Genomic DNA, 21,205 nt, shown 5'->3' with positions numbered 1-21,205 from the left:
CGTGGTTTTAGGCACTCCAACCCCCAAATTCTCAGAATTTAAGATTATTTGACAACTTGGGCATAGGCCTTTCTGTCCTTGACTTTTGTGCTCTTAGAAATTGTTGCTTGTTTTGAGTGCTTGGGTGTTCTGAGAGTATTCGGCTACTTTTCCTTAAGTATGTTTGGCGTTACTAGACGTTCTAATACCGGTTTAGATGCTCCTTTCCCTGAGCTGATATGTGTAGATTTTACCTGCATGTACTCAAAGTAATTCTCATTGTTTTGGTTTTTTTATCAAGCTCTTAAAGTAAGCACTGTGCTCAAAACAATACCAAAGGAATTTCAGCACTTGACTGTGAAAGGTGAGAAGAAAAAAATTTCATGTGTTGTTTCTGTAAGAATTTTGATCAAATATTTTATAGCACAATAAGCCTAGATTTGTGTAATTTGATTAATTTTTAAAGATCCTTTTGCTCTTATACTGTTTTGCTACTGAATTTAGCTTTTACCTCGTAATGACTACTACTTGCAAGATAAAACCTTTTGACAATCTAAAGTAGTAATTAATATTTCTTGCTTTCTTTCCCTCATGGTTAGTGTATGATCTTCACGTGCGGGGAACGTTTTTAACATAGCATTTTTTTAAGGAGTCTGAAGTTTTTCTGTACTACAAACAAGATGAAAGAGCATGAATATTGTACCTCTTGGTAAAATCTCTCCCTAAAGTACGGAGTAACTGTGTAACATTTCGGTAACTAGTCTGAAGTGGCCCGTTTCTTTGTGAAAACTGAGCTTTCATATTTTCTGTCAAGGAGTTAAAGGATAGATATTGGAAACACAGACCTTGAGGCAGTTACAGCAATGACGCAAGCTTTTGTTTCGGGGGTGTTTCTTTGTTGAAACCACCCCTGATTTTTCTGTCTCCAACTCCAACATACACTCCTTGTTCCTGTCATAATGGAAAATGTTATTTCTGGAACAGCATATGTCAAAATTACCTAGTTGCTCCAGAAACTTGCCATGCATTCTGTTCAGTTCATCAGACCTCCCTTGCATTCCTCTGTGTTAATCTCTTCCCTGGAGTGGTAAGAGCATTTGCAAGTCCTCCCTGGTCCCAGCCAAGCTAAAATCTGGAGTTGCTTTCTTTTCCTTTTGCATAAATGTTTTAACTAGTGAAGATATCCTTGATTAAGAAAACTGACCCCACATGTCTGTCACAGCAGTTTTGCCTTATAGCTTGTTTTATTCATGGCTGCTCAACAGCTGCATGCCTCAATTCCCACCTCTCTTTTTCCTGGCTTCTTCCCAAACACTTGGCAGCTGCCAGATTTCCTATCTTGAGCTCCTATTCTCAAATGATTGCTGCTTCTCCTTCTCTCTGTCACACAGACACACACAGACACACTCTCTTACACTTCCCTCTCAGGGGGAGAGGAGATTGGTTGCACGATTTTCAGTTATGTTCTCCTTCCCCCTAGTTTTGCCCAGGAGTGCCCTGGGGAGTTTTGTTTTCAGTTCAGTAATTCCACTTTTGGTATGCTTAGGAAAAACCCTACTGTCACCTGCACATCTCCTTTGCCATTGACATCTTTTCCCTATGTTGTTCATCTCTTAGTCAGGGAGGTCTTCCCAGTGCCGCTGTGCTCCTCCAGCAGTGGTGTTTGTATACCAAGGGAGGCAATGGCAGAGTTTCACCCCATCGTGATGACTCCTGTCATTGTAGGGGTTTCACCCATGCTGTCCTGCTCATTAAAGGCTCGAGCGAGCACATTCTCAGGTTGCATGATACAATTGATGTTAGGAGTAAAAATATTTATCCAGGGGGCTAGATACAGCACTGTAATGGAGTGGTTATTTCAGTATTGGTCAGCAATCCTGAAAGGTCATTGTAATCATTAACCTCAGGATGAAAACTCAGCTGGGATGATTCTTTAGCCACATGGCATACTTGCACCTTCTGTGGTACAATTTTCCACCCAGTCTTCAGCTGTAAGGCAAGGAGTCATCAGCTGAATGTAAGATGGAGTGTTAAAATGAAATTGTATTGGAAGAGGGCATGGGAGCAGTTAAACATCGAAAACAGGAACCTTCACACTCTCCTGTGAATGAGCAAATACAAGAGTTTGTGATCGTGTGACTTTAATTAGCGCAGACCAAGCTGTTGAGTTCATCAGGCTTTACTACTCCGGAACCATACAGACTTTAAAATAATGAATGTATTAGTTTAGTCAACAGCTTTAAGTTTTTATTAATTTTTTTTTATTTTATTTCATGTAAGTTAGGCTTATTTATCCATAGCAATAGAAATATGGCAAACTCGTGAACTGAATACATAGTTTTTAATAGTCTTGAATGATTGTGTCATGTATGTGTATAAACTTGTGCCTCAAACACAAAGTATGCACAGACTGAGCATACCAAAATAACTACACATTTTGTGGGAATCCTGCCACAATTATTTGTATGTCCCAATAATGAACTACCTGCTTTATAATTACTTTTAAAAAAAAATACTATACTACTTCTTTTGAGGGGTAAAGCTGAGTCTGAGTATTGTGTAATTGTAACCTTGAATTTCCTGATTTTTCAAAAGCTTAAAAGAAAATCCTTGGCAGCAGTATTCTATTGCTATCATTTTTTTATTAATAGTCATTTCGGGATTCTCTCTTCTTTATGTGCTTTCCTATTTACCTCAACAAGATGTCCTTGGAGAATTTGAATGTCAGTTTTACCTGCAGGTTTTTAGATGAAAGGTTTTCTAAAAGAAGTACGAACAGAATTATGGCCTCAATAAAAGAAGGAAAATTTGAAAGTTCTTAAACATGGCTTAGCTTGGAAAGGATTTATACTTCCTATTTGTAAGTGGCATATATTTAATAACTGTGCATGTAATTTAATGATCAGCAATTGCAGCATTGGAAAAATTGGGTCATATGGCTGTAGGGAAGCAGTGTCTGAAGTTGTATTCTCTGGGAGTTCAACACGGAGAGAGAGAGGAGGATTATCACCACTGCATGTTTTAATAATAATTGCCTCTCCCTCCCTTAGTTGCTAGGAAGAGTTTGTTGCAAAGAAATTTGGAATGACTGTGAGCTGGTTTGGTGGTGACAATAACCTACTAGAACTTGGGTTACAAGCGGTCACTTGTGTCACTGCCAGCTGCATTTGGGTTTATTCCATCCAAAGCACCAACTAGCACTACGTGACCCTGAAAGCGGTTTCTTTTATGAAGTATGTGGCTATATGTGCCATATGCTTCTGTAAGCCTAAAGCATCCTATGGAGGTTCTATGCGGCAGCCATTAAAAAGTCAGCATTTGCCATCTGCCGCCACAGATAGCTCCTGCTCTGCGTTTTGGAGGTTCTGTTGTATTCTCAGGTAGTGCTGTGTAGTAGCTGGTGATAAATGTCTGACTTGAAAGTAGGCATATATCTGAAGGAAGTGAGAAACTGAGAATTATTTTCCCCCACCCCTCCCTCCAGTCTGCTTGCTTCTCTTAAGCATTGTACCTTGATTAGTAGAATAATGGAAAAAGTACAAGGATTCACTTTGCATGTGTGTTGGGATCATTCATGCTGCTGTGATACCTTGAGGATATCTCAGTGGGCTGAGTCTGAAAGCAATCGCATAGATATGTTTTCTCAAAATTATCAGATGTTAGTAAGGAGAGTAACAGAAAAGCCACAAAAGGACTGTGTAAACCAAGGAACAGCCTCAAGGAATTACCCAGAGAAGATAAGTCAGCACGGTTGTTTTCCTATCACATACAGCCTGCATGTAGCAGGATATTTGGAATTCATCCAAACAAAAGAAACAGATTTTTTACATTGATAGAAACGTGTTTGATCAACACTTAGCCTGTGAAGCTTTCTACCTTCAAATATTTTTCCTTCCCAAATGCAAGTAGTCTCAACCTGAAGTGTTGATTTTTTCTACGGATGGTAAGAAGATGTTCTTTTATAGTAATTAGTTAAAGTATTTAGGAAGGACACAAACCTTCGTGCTTTGGGAGGCAGGACAGCTAATAGATATCTGGGCTAGGAGTAAGATGTTTTCTGTGGCAAGTTTATCCTATTCCTTGTGCTACTCTGTCACAACTACATCCAGGAGTGCAGGGCAGAGCTGTCAGGCCTATTGCTTTTCCTGCATTCTGGTAACCAAATTAAAAGGTGAAGGTCTGACTACATGTGGGTGTTTGAATTCTTAGGACATTCACACACTACAAAAACCAAGGGGAAGGAGAAGTGAAAATCAATCCCTGTTGCTCATGTGGGATGGGCGCACTCACATCCACATTTGCAACACACATTTTAATGAAGACTGATTCTGCAGCTAAAGGCATTTATTTAAAATATGATGGTTTAGTGGTTCTTTTTTCTTTTCTGTTCCAGTTGCTCAGGAATCTAATGCACTTAAGGCCAGACCACGATCCAGGTACTGCTTTCATTTCTATTTCGAGAGAAGACATGCTTTCCTCTGGTGTTAGACAGAAGGTGTAAGAACTGGTGTTGCATTTGTAATTATTTTTTTTTTAATTGGCATTGTGTTGGAGGTACAGCTCAGGTAAGACAGATTTACCAGGAGGGATCTGTAAGCTACAGACCCTACATAAGTACTGCCTGAGGGCCTTGTGATCCCTGATCATGAGACACAGGGACTTTAGCCTGTCTGGCCAGCCCTGCTGCCTTGTCAGGAGGTGACTGCCTCCAGCACAGCCCCACGAGTGTCCTGGTGGGACGGCGGGGACCCATCCCATTGCGGGGACCATTCTCAGCAATTTTGTGCTGTTGGAACCTGCACAGTGGTTATGTATGGAGACACTGCACGCTACCACAGAAACAGCAATAGTAGCTCAGTTCTCGGATGTGGGTGAGTGAATCGAATCGTTTCAATGGCATGCATGTACTTGACTGCAGCTGGTTGGTCTGTGATGGAAAAAATTAATGGACTTAGTGTCATGCACTAGAAATGACACCTGCTGAATTTGGATGTTTGAAAGAAAAGGGAAGCCTGTGCCAGAAAATATAATTTATAAATGGATTATCTGTTTGAGTTTGACTGTTCACCTTTCTGGTGTATAGCTGTGTCATGTATTCACCTTCAAACTTTTTTTTTTGTGCTAGTTAGAGGGCTTCGTTTTAGCTTTTTTGTGTCTTGGGTAATGAGAGTATAATCAGGAGTTCCCTCCTTCCTTAGAAGCTTGTCAGAGCCTGCTAATAAGAGAGGATCAGCTATAAGCATGATAAATGAAGATTGAAATCCTCTGTTCTTAGGGCCTACATCCAGGAAGGCAAAACTGCCTTACATGCTATTTTTCTGCTGCTAACCAAGGCTTTTTAGTTGTCATACCATTTTAGATTTTCTTGCTATGTTACTGAATCATAAACTGCAAATATACAAAACATGTAAAAAGTATTTTGTGTCAAAATGCATAAAACAGCAAGTGTTTAAACAAAAAGTCCCTTGAATGTGACTGTTGTGTCACATATGACTGTCTTGCACCTGACTGTATGTCACTACTTCAATGCAGAAGTTGACTGAAGATTCCTGAGTGCATCCTTGAACTCAGACCTTCTGCTGTGCTTCTCCTTTGTAGCCTGGAGGGCTCTGTAACCTCGAGGGTCTCTGTCCTTAGGCGTGCTTGACCACCAGAGGCTATGATTCAAGTCTGTTACAGCTTTTGGCTCTGCGGTGTGGCTTTCTAGCCTAATTGGTGCAGATTCTTAGCTGTGGACTCTTACCTGACTTTAGGTGCCAGGTCTGCCTGCTGCTAGCAATGATTCACTGTCATAGAGCTCTGTGTTAGCACTGCTGGGACAGGCATATTTTTGCCTGGCAGCTTCTATCTTACTCCATCTTTAAAAAAACGTATTTGAAAATCTTGAACTGTTCGGTTGTACAATTTTAATACAAGTGAAATATACAATGCACAATATGGAGAGTAAAAGTATAAAACCTTAAGATCCTGATTCAAAGCTCTTACATCTATTTCAGGGAGTAGGGTTAGGTCTGATACGATAAGGCTATGGAATTCAAAACTCCACCAAGACAAAAAAATTCAGCATCAGTGGAGGTTTTTCTGTCACATGTAAATTTTGAAACAATTACGGCTCTCACTCCTGTATTTATTAGAGTTTACATCAGAAACACAGGATCAGCGTTGCCAAATGTCTGTCCTGCTAAAGAGCTGTTTTCTAACAGCAGCCTGTTTGGCAAAAAAATGATCCGTTTCCCATTAGTGGGAGTTATTTCTGTTCTACTTGAATGTGTTTTTGGTCTTGCCTGTCATGCATAATGTGTTACAGTAAGTGTAACATCTCACATTGTCAATGCTCATTTTGAACAAAGCTCTCGCTCTTGCAGAAAAGCTGGTAACTATAACAGCTGAAAAATATTGGACACTATTCAGCAAAATCAAAATTCTTAGCAAATGCGCTGCATTGGGATTTATGTGATGTGGAAGAGCCGAAAAAGATGTACTGAGCCATGTATTTGACCAGTTTTGGTCACTTTGGAGCCACTTAATTATTCTGGATTTTCCGGAATTCAATGACTGTTTGCTATGAAAAAATTACTCTAATAGTTAGGGTATTGTAGCTTACAAAATGTGTACTTGGCAAGAGGTAGGTTGAAGCTGTACCTATATAAACACTACCCTCATGGCTGGGAAAGGTGACAGAAGCTGTAAGGGGCATGGGGGGTGGAATTTTACTCAGGTTTATGCAAAACAGTTATCCTCTTGATGGTTAGTTACATAAGAAGGCCTGAAGCTGTGATATAAAATGCTTTAAAAAATACTAGCCCTGTAAGCATGATGTGTTCCTTTCTGCAGATGTATAGGTTCCTCTGCTGCCAAAGAAATCTGTCTTGTTATAATGGGGAACATTTAGTTATTAGGGCAAGGAATTTCCACCATGAATCTGAGTTCTGGTCAGCGTGGTTTTAGGTACTATATGCTGTAGTTGTTTAAAGTTACTTTCTACCTTTCCCCCCTCCCCTTTTTTCCTTAGGTCCTATTCTAGCACATCAATAGAAGATGCAATGAAAAAGGGAGAAGAGCCCCCTACTCCACCTCCAAGGCCACAGAAATCACATTCCAGAGCTTCCTCTTTGGATCTGAACAAAATATTTCAACAAAACACACAAGGTAAAGTTTGCTTTCTTTCCCCCTTTTGAGACCATTTAGGTTAGTTGCATACTTGGCAACTTGATCTGTTTGCACAAATGCTTGACAATATGTGCACATGCTCGCCTTTGCTATAAACGGTAATACACTGCAGAACAGAAGTAGCTGCACTTTTGCATTACGTTGCCACGGAGGGGAAAAATCGCTGTTGCTATAATTAAGGTGATCATAATGTTTTCTGGCGTGATAATGGGAAGCTTAACATATGGCAGTCTGTCATCACTGACTGTTTATAACTAGTCTGGCTGTTTAGACAACTCTCATCAGTAACTACAATATATTTGATTTTTATTACTATTTACTTTTTGTAGTTCAGAAGCAGGAGGAAAACCCTTAATGTTTAAATTGGGAGAAAGCGAGCAAACATTTTTGATGTTAAAGTCTACCGTAAGCATGGAGGCAATCAGAAACCGTTCTTTGAATAAAAAGAAAGGGCCATTTCTTTTGCCATGGGTGCGTGTTGAGGGGAGAGAAAGAAAATGTCGAATAGCAGCCAGAGTGAACTGGAAGAAAATGGCTGACCAGCACATCAGTGTGTGTGTTCCTCTTGCCTCGCACAGTGAGCGGTGGAGAGAGGAGCTGTTTCTTCAGGGCAGCAGTCACCTAGCATTGCTGTGCTTTAGCAGTGTCCTTGAAACAGATGAGAGCTTTGTGTGGTGCACACCAATCATCTGACTCAAGGACTAGGTTAAACATGGTCATGTTTATGCTTCAGAAGAAAGCCAAGGTTTGACTGTGTCAAGGAATGTTTTAATTGGGCTCTCTAATGTGGTTGTTGGAGTAGAAAAGAAAGGGTTTCACCTCTTGCCGTATGGGACTGTGCAAACACCAGAGAGAATTCAAGAAGCCTGCTGTGTGTGCTGAACCCTAAAACTCAACAGGAATAAACATTTGTGGGTTTTTTTCCCTTACACAGAGAAGCAATTCCTGATCTTCGACTGTGGTTCCTGTTTAGAGATCTCTTGCCTCCAATTTCGATATCATTATACATCAAAATAAAAACCCAAACACAGCCAAGCACACATGTTCCAAGGCAGCAAACCCTCTCAGAAACCTGATAAAAAATATAACTGGAAGGAAATTAACTTGGATTTAAGTTTCTTTTGGAACACAAACGAAAGGAGAATGCAAATTCTCAAAGAAGTCATTCTGTGAATGAAAATTAACATCTTGCTTTTGAAATGGATAGTTTTGAAAGTCACCATTCCTTTTGAAGTAACATAATGATTTCTTCTGGACAACTTAACAAACTGACAGTGTTACAGTGAGTGCAGGAAAGGGTAACTTGTCCTATCAATACTTTTTGGAGGGTTTCCTCACCAGAAGTGGGGCAATTAAGTAAGGGTAGGCAGTTGATTGCTTGCAAAAAAAGAAAGTGCTTTGCTCACCCTTCAACTGTTAACCATATTCAGTTCAAATTTATGGCTATTTATAGTTGGAACAAAAAGTGGCTCTACGTTGACAAATCCTGAAGTATAGTCTGCTACCAAATTGCAGAAATGCGAAAGGTCTTCCAGAGGTTCACCTTCCACCTGTACCTGCAGGATGTTTGCCTGTAATTTTTTGCTTTCTTGAATGTCCCCTGGTGGCAGTGCTCAATATTCATGGTGGTTGTCTTCCTTTAACAGAGCTGTTAGATTTTGTATCAAAAATGTAAATATTCATTGTGAAAGAATAAGGAGCAATTCGTAGCCTGGGAGGGTTTAAGGAAGAACTTGTTAAACAATTTGTAGCCCACCCCAAAGAAGAGTTTCAATTAAAATAAATCTGCATCATCAGAAGGAGGGGTTTAAATCAACCCATCCCAGTGCATCCAAGTACCATGGTGCATTTACCTTGCTCTACTTTGAAATAAAATGCCAGCACTGGAAGTCATATTTTCAGAAACATGTGCACGCTTTTTCCAATCATTAAGCCCTGAATACTTGTATTCATAATGTGACTTAAAATCATAGAATGGTTTGGGTTGGAACAGACCTTAAAGATTGTCTGCTTCCAGCCCCCTGGCCATGGTCAGGGACACCTTCCACTAGACCAGGCTGCTCAAAGCCCCATCCAGCCTGGCCCTGCCTGAACACTTCCAGGGAGGAAGCATCCACAGGTCCTCTGGGCAGCCTGTTCCAGTGTCTTGCTACTCTCACAGGAAATAATTTCTTCTTAAAACCAATCTAAATCCATCCTCTTTCAGCTTAAAGCCCTTCCCTCTTGTCCTGTTGCTATATGCCCTCGTAAAAAGTCTCTCTCCAGCTTTCTCGTAGGCACCCCTTAGGTCCTGGAAAGCTGCTAGAAGGACTCCCCAGAGCCTTGTCTTCTCCAGGCTGAACAAGCCCAGCTCTCTCAGCCTGTCTTCATAGCAGACGTGCTCCAGCCCTCTGATCATCTTCGTGGCCCTCCTCTGAACTCACTCCAACAGGTCCATGTCCTCTGTATGTTGGGAGCTCCCGAGCTGAACGCAGTGCTCCAGGTTGGGTCTCGCCAGAGTGGAGTAGAGGGGGAGAACCTCCTCCCTTGACCTGCTGGTCAGGCTTCCTTTGGTGCAGACCAAGATGCGGTTGGCTTTCTGGGCTGCAGGCGCACATTGTTGGGCTGTGCTGAGCTTTTTGTTTGCCAGCACCCGCAGGTCTTTCTTCTCAGGGCTGCTCTCAATCCGCTCTGCACCCAGCCTGTATTTGTGCTTGGGATGGCCCCGACCCTCGTGCAGGACCTTGCACTTGTTGAACTTCATGAGGTCTGCATGGCACCACCTTTCAAGCCTGTCAGGGTTCCTCTGGATGGCATCCCTTCCCTCCAGCGTGTTGACCACACCACACCACACAGCTTGGTGTCGCTGGCAGACGTGCTGAGGTGCACTCGATCCCGCTGTCTGTGTCACTGACAAAGATGTTAAACAGTGCCGGTCCCAACACGGATCCCCGAGGAACGCCACTCATCACCCGCCTCCACTTTGACATTGAGCCATCGACGGCAACTCTTTGAGTGTGACCATCCAGCCAATTCCTTATCCATGAAGTGGTCCATCCATCAAATCCATGTCTCTCCAGAGACAAGGATGTTGTGCAGGGCAGTGTTAAATGCTTTGCACAAGTCCAGGTAGATGATGCTCTTCCCTTAATCACCAACGCTGCAACTCAGTTGTAGAAGGCCACCAAATTTGTGAGGCACGATTTGCCCTTAATGAAGCCATGCTGGCTGTCACCAGTATCACCTCCTTATTTTCCATGGGCCTTAGCACAGGATCTGCTCCATGATCTTGCTGGACACAGAGGTGAGACTGATTTGCCTGCAGTTACCCAGGTTTTCCTTATTACCCTTTTCACAAATGGGGCTATGTTTCCCTCCTTCCAGGGCTGCCACAACTTCTCAAATACGATGGATAATGGCTTAGCCACTTCATCTGCCATTTCCCTCAGGACCTGCAGATGCATCTCATCAGGTCGCATGGACTTGTGCACCTTCAGGTTCCTTAGATGGTCTTGAACCTGATCTTCTCCAACAGTGGGTGGTTCTTCATTCTCCCAGTCACTGTTGTTGTCTTCTGCGGCTTGGGTGGTGTGGCTGGATTTTTTACAGCTGCTTTTTTCCCTGCTTCTCTTGTTTTGATCACTTTCATCCCTTTTTTTCATTCTTTTCCCTATTGATCTTGCTTTTCAGTAAAAGTTCTAGCCTCATCATTTTTGGATACCTTTTTCATCTAGACACAGTTCTTCCTGAGCAAATGGTCATTGTTTTGAAGCCAGACTCTTCCAAGGTGCACTTTTCACTTTCTATAACGGTAGTTTGTAGGAAGGCAGAGGCATTGAACACTGTTATCTTAAACCAAAGAGCCTTGCCCAAAAAATGTGTGTGTGTTTGTGTGAAGTAAATTATACACAGTTGTATAACAAGAAGCTGTATTCTTATTTCTGCTGATAGTTTAAAAAATGAAGTTAGGATAATTTCCGTCTGCCATCAGAAAAGATACAGTTACGTTTTTACAAACAGATGACGTGGTGGCAATATACTATTTAGGTTTCTTGGTTATTGGGATAATACATCCTGACATAAATATCAAACCTGATGTGTTTCTATCCACAGGTCGGTTGATTACTTTCTGTCCTAATGTACTTTTGACAGAATTTTTCCTAAAGCAAAGGTTTTCGTTCTGCCTTTCTTACTAGGTTTTAAAAAATAGTCCCATTGTCACAGCTGAACCACTAAAATTAGCTGGAAGGACCACCCCTTCTAGCACCACCATATTGCCTAGTGTCAGTACAGAAAACCAGACTGTAAAAACCAACCATTTTAATAGCTTTCAGGGTATATCCAACATGATTAGAATAATCCCATTTTGGTACATTATGTTTTGTTCTACTAATTCTTGTTCAGAAATAATTCTGCTTTTGGGAGTTTGGTGGATAATCTACTCCCATGCCTGCAAAGGAGTGCTCAGTAGTGAGTGAGTTTTATTTTCAGTTCCTTGTTGGTCACGTTGATCTATAGGTATCACTTCTTTAATTGTAAAGCCATGAGTGGTTTGGAGCATTTCTTTGTTTATTTCATATTCAAAGGACAGAAAAAGAAAAATGTCTCTTCAAGTAAATTCAGCCAAAGACTGTGGCAGATCTTTGTTGTGAGCACTGTTTTTTGGGGGGCTATTTTTGTTTTTCATTTACTACTGATATATCACGTTTGCTGCCATTGATTGCCCCTCTCCTGGCAAGTATACACAGAAAGCATTTATCTGTGATGGCTGGGATGTCCAGCAATGCATTAACCACGGAAACTGTGCTTTAGAATTGTAATTGGGACATAACTGCACTTGAAGGAGGCACCTTCATTCATACTATGATGCAGCACTCTTCTGGGACGCTGTAACTAGTGATACTCAGGAAAGACGTAAGAAACCAAGAGAACTTACTGAAAGGCTCCACCTTCTGAAATGTCCATACGTGAATTTCTGTTAAGAGACAAGTCTCTTCTTTCTTTTTTTTTTTTTTAAAAAAAATCATGTAATCTTTATATTGGCATCTGAAAAGAATTTAGTACTGCTAGATTCTCAATGTATTTATTTTTGTTGAATATATAACCTCTGGCATTTTGCCTGCGTACATATTAAGTAAATACTTGTCTAGGTTGTATGTGTTCCTGGAAAGACAGCAGCAGGTTTTAAGTAGAAACAAAATTGTCAGTTTAAATGTGTACCTCACCTAGTTTACATCTTCATTTCTTCTCTAGCCCACTGTCTGGTCAGGTACAAGTCAAGAGCTCCCCGGGTAAGCCCGCAAAGCTTTCCTGCAGTGTTCGCCCAGGCTGTTGGCAGAATTAGTTGCTCTCTGGGGTTCCTTGTGCTCCCTTCTCTCTGTCTTGTGACCTGGGTGAGTGAGCAGGTATTGAGGGGGCCAAAAGTGGTGCAGCTGGAGCCCAGGGTCCTGCAGCAAGGCCCCCCGCCACCTTTTATCCTCAGCAGTAGCAGTAAGCTAGGGTCTGACTTGGGGTAACTCAGGGACTGGGGCAAGTCTCAGCTTAAGTATGGAAACGCAAATACGTATACTTTGTATTCTAGCGTTTTGCTCCGTTATATTTTCTGCCCAAGACAACCACTAAAGAATTTACTTCTGGGCAATTATAGGCAGCGGCAGATACAGATGCCTCTGAAATACATTTTACTTCCCATTTAGTTTCATTTCTGGATTGCATAACTTCTTTTAATTAACATTTCTGTTGAACAGAGGATACTTGTTTGGAAAAGAGAATTTGCTTTGAAGAAACAACAAAAAAAATGTCATAAACAGTGTACTTTCATGTTGATATGGAAGAAGATCTAACATCTCTGTGTAATTCACCAAAACAGCCATATAACTATTTACAAATGAATTTTTGACTGAAGGTTTTCGGTGCTTATTTGCTTTTGAAACTCGCCTTCTGCTGCGGCTGTGCCTGCAGCGAAGAATGCTTGGAATGCAGGCACCATTTCTTATGTTGGCTTGTAAGCCAATACTCACTGTAACCTGGATTCACTCCTTTGGGGGTGCTGCTTTCAGCCAACAACATGGGGCTAGTATTTTTGGGGGTTTCTCCTTCTTGAGATGGGAGGTGTTAAGTACCAGACTTAACACAGCTCAGCATTTTATTGTAAGTGCAGTGTTTTCTGTTACAGATGATGTTTTATTAACTACAGTCAGATCTGTAACCTCTGCTTACCTCTGCTGAGCTAGTGGTGGCTGCCAATCAAGACAGTGTTCCCTGTGCTCTTAAGTGTAGTATTCAAAGAAAAGGAAGAAGGGAACAGATGTATTGGTGTACGTCAGCATTCCTGTAAGTGATATGTGCGGGCACACTTATTGCTTATGTATTCCTTCATATACATGTTTCCCACACAGTTTAAAGTGGTACTTTTATCATAAGATTCTGTCAGTACAGACTTCTTTCTGCACGCTTCAGTTTTGTTAGTGCTAGAGGAAGACTGGTGTTCAGCATCACATTTTATCCTCTTTTTTTCATACCTTTAAAGAAAACTCTTCATTATTATTTCCTTTACTTCATCAAATCTTCATTCAATTAGCACAACCTTTCCTAGAACGTACAGACCTGGTGGGTTTTATTTGCCAAGTGTGGAGATTTCTGAACAGTAAGCGTGTGTTGAGATGTCTTTGGTTTTTCGTTTTTGCCCAACCACAACCAAATTTTATATATTTCTAAATGTTTTCAGTCCACGTATCAAAATGCTTTCGTGATTGTATGGGAAAGAAGATTTGGAGAATTTAAATGATTGTTGCTCCATTGTCATACACATTTTGATCACACCTTGTCATACACAGGTCCAAATAGTTACTATAATACTGTTTCCAGCTGTTTTCAGCTACATCGTATTTTTAGCTTAGTGAGCCCAATGCAGGTAACTTTCCCTTTTGGGGACATGGAACTGGGTACTAAAAATCCTGCCAAACTTAACCTAGGTAAGTATGATTACTGCATTATCTTCTGTATTCTTTTATGCTTAACTATTTGCTAGCAAATATTTCTATCTATTGAGGTTAGCTGTCTGCAGGTCTCTAAAGGCAGGCTTTTAAGGGGTTATGCAGGGGGTTGTGTTTTTTGTGTTACCATAAATACAGGTTTCTCACTAACGTTTTGCTTGAAAGCTGAAGTGACAAAGGGAACCTAGAATAGTAATGTCCTTTTTTATGCTGGATTTAGATCACAGTCAATTTAATTAGGTAATTAATTTTCAGGACCACTTCCTCTCATTGCTCTTGTATTGGTCTTGATTTAGTAAAATCCAACTACTTTCTTGGGTAATAGAACTGGATTTCACTCATGCTGTAGCACTATGCTATCTTGCGTATTACTGCGTTGAGTTGATTAATCAGAACAAAACATTAAATTAGGAGAATGGTAGTTTTGAAGGACCTTTATTTTAGAATAGTGATAAAGGCAAATACCATCAGCAAAATATGCCGTTTCACTGAATATCATTTGCACAGTACAGAAGAGTTCTAATGTTGCCAGCTTCATTAAGAGTGTAGAGTCAAGTTAATACCTTCGGTTATAACAACCTTTGGTTGTAACAGCGATTGTAATTTAAATTAAAAATGTCTTTTATGCATAAACCATAGAGAACACAAAATTGAGCTGCTGTTCATACTCTGCTCCAACACTGTATCCCTGCAATGAAAATAATGTGACATGCTTTCTTAACATAAATGTTGCAAAAACATTTTTTTTTAAACGTGGAATGGATTTTATTTTTTTCTCTTGGGACTTAGCTCCTGATCTGTTACTGGAGCTGCTGTTTTCTTCTAGCCCTGTTCCGCTTTACAATCTGTATGTGATCATTGAACTGAGCTTATTCTGAATAAAATATGAATGCCTTCCCTCTGATTTGAACAGAAGAGTTTTACGCCTCCCAGCCTTTTAGAACTTTTTAATGAAGGATTTGTGTGCTTACAACTATGTAACTTATTTCTTTGCCCAACTGGACAAGGACATAATTAAGGTTGAATAGGCTGGAGAAAAAAACAGGGAGCTTATAAATGGATGAATGGTGATTACATTATAGGAATCTGATGGGGTAACTTATTTCTGCGGTTTTAGATTTTAAGTGTTTATGTCTATCCCGAAGGGCTCAGTCCAAAGAGTACTTGTATGCAGACTGGGGTAAATCTTGCCAGCATTTCAAGTGAAACTGTTTCTTGACAGTTTGTGTAAATGAAACTTCTTCTAAATGATTTTTTTTTCTCCATTTTTCTAATCTTAGTTCTTTCTGGAATTGAGGAATGGTTTACAGTTTGTTTCCATTCTGTTGCAGGTTGTTAAAAATGAAATTTTAATGCAAAATCTCTTTTCTACTGAAAATAGTTAAGCTTGAAATGTTCTCGACTGGCCCTACCAGCCCCACTGACCTATTTTCATGATCCCATGTGGGTTACTCTGTTCCATGCAAAAAACGTTAGTCAGTCATAGAACAGCTTTACAGGTTAAACAAGAGAGCGTCTGCTATTGCTCATCTGGAACGGGGGGGTGGGGGGTCGGGTCAGAGGGGGCAAGTTGTCTCCCTTGTGGGGGAGACCCCAGAGATGCAGATGTCGTGAAGTGACTGAGCCGCAGTGGGACTGAAGGGGTGGTGTGTGGTAGCCCACTGCTCTTCCCCGGTCCCATGTGCCTGCTCTGAGGTGTTCGTGTTGGAAGTGGTCACAGGTGGCATGTACTGGAGCACTCCAGCACTCCCAGTGGCATCTCCAGGGGGTATGAAGCTCTGGCAACGTGGATCTGAGAGAAGTAGGTGGAGGGACTGTGCCTCCCTGTGGGTGGAGTGAAGCTAAACATGAAGCCAGAGGGTGCAAAATCGTGAATATTTTTGTTTAACGGGGGAGGGAGAAGGCAGAAACAATTGCCAGATAGAAACACAGAAACAATTGCCAGATAGAAACACACAGAAAAGGAAGGCGTAGAGAAAACAGTAACTAGAAAATGAAATGGTTTAGGGAAAACGAGGGACAGAAAGCTGAAAATACAGATGTAGATGTGTGGTGCAAAACAGAAAATAGGAGTTTTTAAAAAAGTCTGTTTTACAGGTTTTACTTAAAACATGCTGAGTTTTATGGATAGGGCATTAAAAAAGGCATCATAAAACACACCTCTAACGGTGTCCTGCTTGTTTGATATGAAAGTGACCCATCAAATATGTAAGTACACCAGGGTCCTAAGTGAAGTCACACCTGCAAATTCACGGTGCAGAAGCATTAATTGCTTAAGGTCTGGCTATATTTCTTTCTAATTACTTGGCAAGTACTTGCATAATTTTCCACACAACTGAGGTATGAATGATGTTCTGTATGACTGGCACGTGAAGCACACCTGTAACAAGAGTGTGCCTGTGATATCCAGGGGTGTGTATCACCTGCTGTGATGCATGAAGCTTTCCTCTGAGCAGGTTCCCAAAACTAACTGTGAGAAGAAAGGTTACTCTGTCACTAGTGATGCTTTCTGCAGTCTTTCTACAAACCTGGTAACAAAATTAATATTGGGAGTCTAAATTTTTTTTTTTTGCATTAATAAGAATTATTGAAACAGCTGTCTCGGTAAATAGGTATTTCACAACTACCTTACTAGAATCCTTCATTAAATTTACATTCTTGGCTACAGCTTTGAATTTTTTTTTCTTGCTGCAACTTTTTGCAGACATAGTAGTGTGAATTAATAAATCAGATCTCTTGAAAAACAATTGTTTCACAATCCCCGTGCTAATGGTGAATGTAAATAAATGGAGTGCAGGGAACGGTATCAGTATTATGGAATATCCAAGTACCAATTTCAGTGAACAAGAAGGGAGGTTTTGTAAGACAAATGTAAACAGAAACCAGCGTAGACACAGAACTTTTCTGCGGTCTGCCTTTGGCAACAGAAGCAGGGAAAGTATCTAAAAACTTCTCCAAAGTAGTGTCAGAGTGGAAGGGTGAAAATGCCAGCTTTCCAAAATACATAAGGAACCGAAGCCTTATGTCCTTTGGGGAACTGAAGAATAATTTGTTCTGTTGGCTTTTTTGAACTGTTTTCAGTATTGCAGATCATTTGCTTCCTGATAAAACAAACTGGTTGGTCTTTTGTTAAACCGGATCTTGGAGCTGAGCACTCTGAAGCAGCATAAACGGGTGTAAATCTGCCATGCAACAAGCTTCTCCCTTAATCCAACAGTGCTGTAGCTTTTACTTGAAAACTACCAAACACTTCAGCCAGACTCTTAAGGAACCCAGTCAGAGTTTTCTCCCAATTTAAGACCCTGGGTGGTCCCCACCCAGTTGCAGAAGAGGGGGGGGTGGGCTGGTGGTGGGGAAGCAAGAACCTGGGTTTAGGTCACCTGGATCCAGGTCAGCCTGGATTTAGGCTGGGTTTGCTTGGGGCTGTACCCTCTGTGTGAGCTGAGAAATAAGAGGAGCGACCAAACTGGGTGCCCTTTTGATCATGGGGTGAAAGGTGTGCAGGGTTTTGATGTGAGATGAGGTCAGGCTCCTTTGCTAGGTGGTATCTAGTTTCACTTTGGCTAGCAAGGTACAAAATGGCCCTTGACCTGGGGAAACCACCCTTCTTTCAGGACACTACTCGTGTACGTATTCAGTTCAGATGAGAAAAAGGAGTACGTTTTTTTTTTTCATGCAAAGCTTTAACTTGTCTGAGGTGATACCCAGGGTAATGTGATAGATGTACAACTGAGAAGGAAGACAACTGCAAAGAATGGAAATAAAATGAATATCTGACATGGAAGTGTTTCAGGAAGTACGATATTGTATGCTGCTGTTCCAGTATTAATAATTTTAAAAAAACAGCGTGCATCCAGAAGCTCCATGTATTATGGCAGTTTTCTTCAATACCAAGGAACAAGAGGGCAAGTGACTGTCATTGAGGGAGACAGATGCAGCACGATGCTCTTAAAGCACCCCCCAAGAACCCACGTTTGTTCTACCCTAATTTTGGTGTCCTCTGCTGCTGTGCCTGGTGAGCTAAAGACCTACTTCCTATAGGTTTGACTGGACTACGATAACTTTGTTTTTCCGTGGTCTCTTCTTCCTAGCTCTATTAAGTCCAGTAAAGGGGCTGTCTGGATGGTTGCCATGATTGGTATTTTTCACTGCCACGGGTAATGAAAATGCTGAGGGTTGGTGTTGTCTGCTAGGGAGGCTGGAGGCAGTGGTGTGGCCAGATAGGGTGGCATGGCCTGTTCCCAGAGTGCACAGTTATGGCCTGGGTTTGTTTTAAAATATTAATCTAGCTTCAGATTGGGAAATCTGGCGGGGGGTATCTAGTGTGGTGTCCCATTAGTGCTGTCAGACCTTTGTGATTGCCGAAATAGGGCAGAAAAATGGTCCTGGAAGCTTCTCATGCAGATAACCTGCCTTAAAGTGTAAACATGCTAAGTAGAGAGCCATGATTTTTTAACTGAAAGCCTTATCGCTATCTTTGTGGGAGTAACTAGTGTGTGAAAATGCTATCGTTTACAGGAATACATGTGACATGAATACTGGATATACTTAAATCTCTTTTACTGGTACCTATATGGCCTTTCCACAGTCTATCTCTGAGATTTGCTCTACATGTCTCACTTAGGTTTGAATGCCAGGAAGCTGCTTAGTAACTGGGCGACCTGTGTGGGGTCCATCCTGCTCCCTCAGCTCCCTCTGCTTTTGTACAGGGCGTGAAGACTTGTTTTCAAAGAGCAATGCTGTGCAGCTTATCCAGGCTCTGAGGTGTGCACCTAGAAATACATTTCTCTGTTCACCGCTCAGTCCTGGGGTACTTGCTTTCATTTTGGAAGCAGAACTCCCCCTCTCTCTGTGTTGGCTTTCTGAGCTAACATAACAATGCCATCTCTTAACAGCAGGAACTGATCTTTGCGGGGCAGTCTCCCAGGGAAGGAGGGTATTCTGGAATAGCCTAATAGTACAAGTCACCTGCTGATACACATAAAAAAACTATGAGTATCTGTTAATAGTGTCCTCTTTTAGGGTAGTGACACTAGAAAAGGCTGAAGCATGCAGCATCTGTCATTAAATTTTTTTTCATTGCCCTGTGGGGAAAAAGAAGTGAGGTTTTTTTTTGTAAGTTGTTACGAGTCCTCGAAAGTCAACTAACTTTTGTCTAGCAATTGTGCTTACATAAGCATGATTTCCTTCCAACAACAGGCCAAAGATGTTCTGCAACAGCAGGAATTTTATGAATATTTCATGAGTAGCTTAAGTTAGAATTTTCAGGATTAAAAAGAGGAAACTGGGTCAAATGCACATGGTGTAAGCATCTAACTACTTCAATGCTAAATTCATTTATGTCATATTTTGAAAGCTGAGGAAGCAGGGGTTTTTGGAGATGATGTTTTGGTGTGGTGGTATTTTATTCTTTTTTTATTTGACCAACTTGCTAGAAAATAATTTTTCCCTTTGGAATTTTTGGGCCAAATCCAAGGAGACTTGTGGAGTTTCACAGTGTGTGCAACCACTTCAAGAGATACTTTTCCCACAAGCCCAGCACCTTTCTCTATAAAGACTACACTGCTGCTTTCCTAGGTGTGTATCGCTGGGTTTGAAGAATCAGGGAACAAGGGCTGTATCCCCAACAACTGAAGTTGAGGCGAGTTCTCAATGGATGCAGCTTTTGCAGTAAATCTTTTGAGAGCCTACCAGAGTGTAAACCAGCAAATACAAAACTGATGGGCCCTGGCGAGGGCTCCATATATTGGGAAGGGCTGAGTGAGCTGCTGGGGCTGGTGCCTGCCCGCAGCACCACTACCCCTGGCTCCGTGTGCCCCTTCCCAGGGACCCCCATGCTCACGGCAGCAGTGCATGCCCTAGCTTCATGTTTGGGCTACCAGGGGCTTGCTAAGGAGAGTGCATGACTCGTGCTCCCCCGTGACCTGAGAGCAGAGGTGATACCCTTGCGGTGACAGTCACTGGTGGTGGTGGGAAGGTGAGGTGCACACAGGTGTTTTCCATGGAGCGTTGCACACAGCTCCCACAAGGTTTCCTGAAGATAAACGTGTCATGCTGAGCGTACATACTAGTCTGCTATTACAGGATACAGCTGATGGACCTTCAGAGTGCAGTGGGTTTGAGTTAGATGGTGGTTTCAAATACTGGTTTTGGCAACTACAGTTGCCAAAGCCACTGCTGGTGCTCAGATACATGAATTAATAACCTGAAGTTCAGACTAAAGGAAAGGAAGGTTTTTTACTCCACTGTTCCTTTCTAAAGATCAATTGTGCAGAAGAGATGGAGAATGTAGTGACGATATCATGCAGGTATTGCACTGGTCTTATAAACAGAACTAAACACAAGTAAAGGGATTCTAATGACCATGTTTTTTCAAATCTTTTACACCTGTAGGTGTGTTAGTGGCTCCTTTGCTTCACTTAAGTTGTTTTTTAATTCTTCAGCCTTTCTCTTTGACCTTGTCTGGAGTGATATTAAGCTTCATTTTGATTCAAGAGATGATGATGATACAGAAGGTGGAAAAAAAACCCCAATGTATTATAAGCCTCTTTATAGCTCTGTGTAGTCAATACGACTGTTCTCAATGTCTTCACCCACACATTTTTTACTCTCATGTCACTGTTGTCCTTAATGGTTAGTATCTTTTGCCTTTGTATTTTCAACCACATAGACATTTTTAGACTTGGTGTATAAAATATGTAAACAGCTAAGCTGTAACAAGGCTCGTAATGGTCTTTGTGGCTTTTTAAAATATGCATGGAAATAAAAAGTGTATAAATGTAATTGCTTGCTTAGCATTATTGTGGTAAAAGGCATTTCTAAGTTTAATATTGTTGGGGGTTTTTTGCTATACAAATAACCACCAGTGCAGTGCAAGATGGACTGACTTGTATCTTTGCCAGTGAAGTGCTGAGCCTTCATTGGAACAGGAGCTTGGGGAGGGCAACCCACCTAAGGACTCCCACCAGTCCTGTTGGTGTCTCTGTGGTAGCCTAGCCCTCCTAGTCCTCTTCTCTGCAGCTGCCTTTGGAAGCCATCATCTGTCCTGTAGTTCTGTCCCATGAGGGATTTTGGGTATTTTA

At 41.4% G+C, this 21,205-nt stretch overlaps 1 protein-coding gene across 5 annotated transcripts in view; it reads left to right on the top strand.

Moving 5' to 3' along the window:
• REPS2 (RALBP1 associated Eps domain containing 2) overlaps positions 1-21,205 on the top strand; it is a 103,595-nt gene that overhangs the window by 58,390 nt on the left and 24,000 nt on the right. For 4 of the 5 annotated variants that reach the window (XM_037377283.1, XM_037377281.1, XM_037377282.1 and 1 more), the window contains 3 exons: positions 281-342; positions 4,369-4,415; positions 6,992-7,128. In XM_037377283.1, the coding sequence (XP_037233180.1) occupies positions 281-342; positions 4,369-4,415; positions 6,992-7,128 (246 nt within the window). Of the gene's footprint in view, positions 1-280; positions 344-4,368; positions 4,416-6,991; positions 7,129-21,205 lie in introns of all 5 variants that reach the window. The other variant, XM_037377280.1, reaches the window with a different exon arrangement.

Source organism: Falco rusticolus, chromosome 2 (genome assembly GCF_015220075.1).
Source record: "Falco rusticolus isolate bFalRus1 chromosome 2, bFalRus1.pri, whole genome shotgun sequence".
Classification (NCBI taxonomy): Eukaryota; Metazoa; Chordata; class Aves; order Falconiformes; family Falconidae; genus Falco; species Falco rusticolus.
The sequence above is the reverse complement of the archived record's forward strand: the minus strand, read 5'-3'. Positions and strand labels throughout refer to the sequence as shown.